Source organism: Sinocyclocheilus grahami, unplaced genomic scaffold, assembly GCF_001515645.1.
Source record: "Sinocyclocheilus grahami isolate Dianchi unplaced genomic scaffold, SAMN03320097.WGS_v1.1 scaffold75.1, whole genome shotgun sequence".
In the NCBI taxonomy this organism is placed as follows: Eukaryota; Metazoa; Chordata; class Actinopteri; order Cypriniformes; family Cyprinidae; genus Sinocyclocheilus; species Sinocyclocheilus grahami.
In genome coordinates, this window is record NW_015505254.1 from 1 (window position 1) to 4,768 (window position 4,768).

Sequence of the window (4,768 nt, forward strand, 5' to 3'; positions counted from 1 at the left end):
GTTCAGAGCCAGAGTTTAGTGATACAAGCACAGAGGAAGATGAAGAGGCCTCAGTGAAGACCCAACAGGATGGCCAAGGTAAAAAAAAATAATCGTCTTTTAATTAACACAGTCCACAGATCATATAAAGCTCAACGACAAATTTTATTTATTTACAGAGTTATTTATTTCCAAAATGGCACTAGTAAAGATACATTTTTTACACAACAAATGAGTATAAATTTATATTAAAATATTGACAGTTTTGTGTTTGTAAATATGTATAAATTTGAAATGGTTTAATTATAAATGCTCACTTTTACAGAAACCGCAATGACTGAAATCACTTCGCCACAACCATCAAATACACGGGATGACATTTTGGATGAAAGTGAAGCCAACACACAGGAAGTTGTGTGTGAGGAAAGGGTGCATGATAATGTTGAGAGGTGTCAGCCTGCAGAAGAGACAAATGGACAGGAACCTCATTTCCACACAGAAGAAGTAGTACAAGAAATCAATGAGACTCGGGAGGGAGCAGAAAGTTTAGACAGGGCGAAAGAACGAAGTGAGAGTACAAATGAGGCTGAACAACAAGATAAAAGAGAGGAAGTAAAAACTGAAACTGGGGAGGCAGAGGAGAAAGTTATGGATGGAGATGATACAAATGCACAGGTTAATACAGAGTCTAAAAAAGACAAAGAATCATTAGTACAAGAACCAGAGAGACATGCTGAAATGTTGGACACTGGAAATACAGACACTGAGGTCTCAGAGATGGATGGAGAGGGTCAGGCATCTCAGACAGAGAATGGTACAGAAACAGATGCAGGTGACACTGAGAGGCAGCGAGATGCTGATGACGTAGATCAGAACATAGAGAGGAGGAGCAATGGACAGACAGACAGAGATGAAAGAGAAGACCTAGCAGATGAGGCTGAGGTTGATAGGTCCACTGGGGAAATGGTACAGGAGACAGATGACAAGGTTGATGATGGTAAGGTGGAAGATGGAGAAAAATCTAGTGAAGATAAGGCAGAGGAAGAAGCTGCAGAAAAGCTAGAGGTTCAGGATAGAAGTGAAAGTCTGGGAAAAGAGGAGACAGAGAAACCTGGGGATGAAGAGACCCAAGATGGTGAGAAAGAAAATGAGTTAGAGGGTGGCGAAAATTTAAATGCAGAAGAGAAAGAAAATGAGAACAGTACAGAAAAATTTGAAGATGGGGTGAATGATGAACATAAAGAAGGTGAAGCTGAAGAACTGTCTAGTGAGACTGGGAATAGACAAAATGAGTCAGAGGCTGTTCAATATGTGAGGACACAAGGTAATGATAAAGAGGATGATGAACAGAGCGAAACAGAAGATGAACAGGTTAGAAACAAACTTAGTGTTGAGGCAGAGGAAGAAGGGCAAGAGAAGCCAAACAGTGAGGATGATAATGGAGGAGAAACCAAAAAAGGGAAAGACAAAACAATGGAAGATGGGGCTCAGAAAGCGGAAGAAGAAGCAGAGATGGAGGACCAGAAGATAGATGAGATGGCAGAGGGAGCAGATAGAAATTGTGTAGAGAATGAGCTAGAAACGGGTGAAAAGTTGGTAGAAGAGCCAAAGAAAGAGGTGACAGATATGAACAAAATTAGTGAGAATACTTTAGAGGCAGGGGATGGAAAAGAAGAGGCCGTTTCTGATGAAAATACAGCCCAAAAACTAGAGGTCAACTTTGAGGACCAAAATGAGGAATCCGTTTCACAGGAAGAACAAAATGAAGTAGGTTCGAGGGGGGCACTCGATGATGACACAGAGGCCAGTACCAAGGAAGAAGTGGATGAACCTGCTGGGGTGAATAATGACCTGCTAGATGCTGAAAATGGAGAGAGACAAGACGTCAGTCTTGAAGAGGCTGAGAAGGTAGAAGAATATCTCCAAGAGGAAACGCAAGGTAAATCAGAGGGTGAGACAACTGGTGATAGGGCTCAAGAAGTTATAGATGATAATGAAAAGCCAGAAACTGATATAGATGCGAAAGAAGAAAAAAAACATGATGACAACGAGCAAGAGATTGAAAACAAGTCAGATGCTGAACTTGTTCCCTCAGAAAGAGAGTCTCAATTGGGTGATGAACATGAGGACCAGGCCAGTGACAATCAAAAAGCAGACAAAGAAGAGGCTAATAAAGAATCAGAAACATCTGCAACAATGTTCATAGAAAACGTAACCGCTCAGAGAACACAGGAGACAATCAATAAGGATACAGAAAATTACATTGTCTCGGCAGATGCCAAAGCACAAGAACCAAATGAGTCAGAACTGAAAGGTACTGACAATGAACTGAGAAGTAGAGATGCTCCTGAAGTAATGGATGGTGATCCAGTGGAACCTTTGGAGAGGAAAGTGAATTCTGTAAATAATGATGGTGGCTCATCTGTTTCCCATTCACTGAAATCACAGCCTGTGGAGAAAGTCAAAGATCTAGTTCTGAGCATCGATTCAGAAGATCTGGCCATTCATTCAGAAGCTTTAACTAAAGCAGCTGGGGTGGATCTAGTAAGTAACTGGATTAACATACACCAAGAATCAAGGTATTTTCAGACATGTATCGAGCCTCTTGATGAAGAGGGTCTTATCTCGGAAGAAACCGAGGAGAGGCTAAATGGTGAAGTAAATGCTACAGACGCACCAACAAGTACTGATATCGAGGGCCTTGATGAAACACTCAAGAGTGGAGATGAAATTGCAGATGAAACTCCTGCAAGGAAAAATCTCAATGAGAACACAGAGTCTGTAGTTGAAAGCTTGAAAACAGAGACCAAAGCTGAAGCCATAGAAGCAGATGCTCACAGTAATCACTCCAAAGACAGCATACATACCTCAACCAAAGATGAAAGAGTCCAGGAGGCTGGAGATGCTAAAGGTTCTTTGGTCTCTACTTGGTCAAGACAGAGTAATGAAGAACAGACCAATCAAAAAGACATTGCTGGACAGGAAACTTCAATATCAGATGATGTCATAAACCTAGGGACAACAGCAACATCTGAAGAGCGAGCACCATCTGAATCTGAACATCAGGATGTACCGACGAATGTCGACCTAAATGGAAAAGAGTCAGAAAGAAGTAATCAACAAAATATGACTGATGAAACCACGCATTTATCCCAAACAGAGGAAGCAAGTAACAAAGAGACCCTGGAGAGTTCAGAACACAATTTGCAACCTGAACATGTATCTCAGACAGAGTGTATCGAGCCTCAGAGTCCAACAATCACAGTAATTACAGACCTCAAAATCATTAATAAATCGGAAAACGGAAGCCAAGATGACACTGCAAGTGTAGACTTCCATTCCAGACAGTCGGATGGAAACAGGAGAACGAAAGTAATCGATGGTCATTTAAAACAGACTCTCAGCAGCAGAGACACTTTAAGCACTTTCTCGTTGGACGAAGCAAGGTTTTTTGGGCCCGCAGGATATCCAAGATTAACAACTGCTCACACGGAGAACAGTTATTAGAACAATAGTAAATCCTTCAGCTAACCCAGGGGTGTCCAATCCTTCTCCTGTTCCGCCGAGTTTAGGTCCAACCCCAATTACACATATCTGAACCAGTTAATCAGGGTCTTCAGGATTACTAGAACTTCCAGACAGGTGTGTCGGGGCAAGTTTGAACTGAACTCTGCAAGACATTGGCCTTCCAGGAGCAGGATTGGACCCATATTAATGGGTTTACAATAGTGGCACTTCCTTTTCCTTATCAGAGACCCATAGTGAGTCCTGTGTGCTTGGTAGAGAAGCTATCAACAGCCCACTGAAAATAGACACCGTAGGACTCGCACAGCACAAATAATTTAATTATTCATGATGCAGAGCCCTCCAGTTGGTCAGGCTGCACTAGCAGTATACTGACATACTTCAGAACTTAACTAAGAGAATTGAACTAAAACCTCAATGCTTGCACTTTCCTCTGTGTTCCTGATTAGTATCCGGAACACTTTAATATGCAGATGCATAGTGTGATGTGAATGACATGAACACCTTGCTGATTTTTGGCACTAGTTTAATGGTGTTCTTATGATTTTACACTGGATTAGTTCACATACTATGATACCTTCTTTGTTTCTTGTCATATTCATACAGATCATTGTTAAAATCAAAACTTGAGATGTTTCGATCCCACAAGCAAGGCGAGGTGTTGTTAGTTGACATCAGTCATGATCTTGTCAAGTTCCTGTTTCACATGCTGGCTTATTTGTCTAAAAAAGCTGTTTGCTTTTTTTTGAAAGTAGAATAAAATACTGAAATACACTTATTTGTCCTGCTCTACCAGATACTTACTCGACACTGAAACACCAAACACAATATAAAAAACAATAAAAATACAAGTTTTGACTTTAAAATCAAAACGTTGAGATAATAGTATGCATAATGAAAATGTATAACTGTATAATAAGTGTTTAAATCATCATTCTTATACAAAAGTACACACAATGCCTGAAAAATAACAAAAGAAATCAAACAAATCATCCAAATTGAGTGTTATGTGTCCTTAGAATAAATATGGTGCGTTCACCATAATAATTACAAGTTGACAATTCTGATATTCTACTCTGAGCTCTGAGTTGAATTATTTGTTTCTTTAATAACACTATTATTTGTCAAATGACTCATTGTGAGGTTTTGATTCATGTTTGTCGTGACATTTTGGTTGAAAGAAGTCCGAGTTCTTTGAACATTACAACTTTGACAACAATGTGAACAGTGGTTTTTAAAAGTCAAAAACTCATAATTATGGTAA

The 4,768-nt window shown here is 40.0% G+C and overlaps 1 protein-coding gene across 1 annotated transcript; it reads left to right on the top strand.

Annotated features, from left to right (window-relative positions):
* The first annotated feature begins 312 nt into the window (after positions 1–312).
* Positions 313–3,836, top strand: LOC107585902 (myb-like protein X). The gene has a single exon (XM_016273082.1). The coding sequence runs from the start codon at positions 313–315 to the stop codon at positions 3,484–3,486; it is 3,174 nt and encodes a 1,057-aa protein (XP_016128568.1). The 3' UTR covers positions 3,487–3,836.
* The last annotated feature ends 932 nt before the right edge of the window (positions 3,837–4,768 follow it).

Bases quoted from the DNA above. Each gene is read 5' to 3' on its own strand.
- LOC107585902 (XM_016273082.1), top strand. From the start codon at position 313: ATGACTGAAATCACTTCGCCACAACCATCAAATACACGGGATGACATT.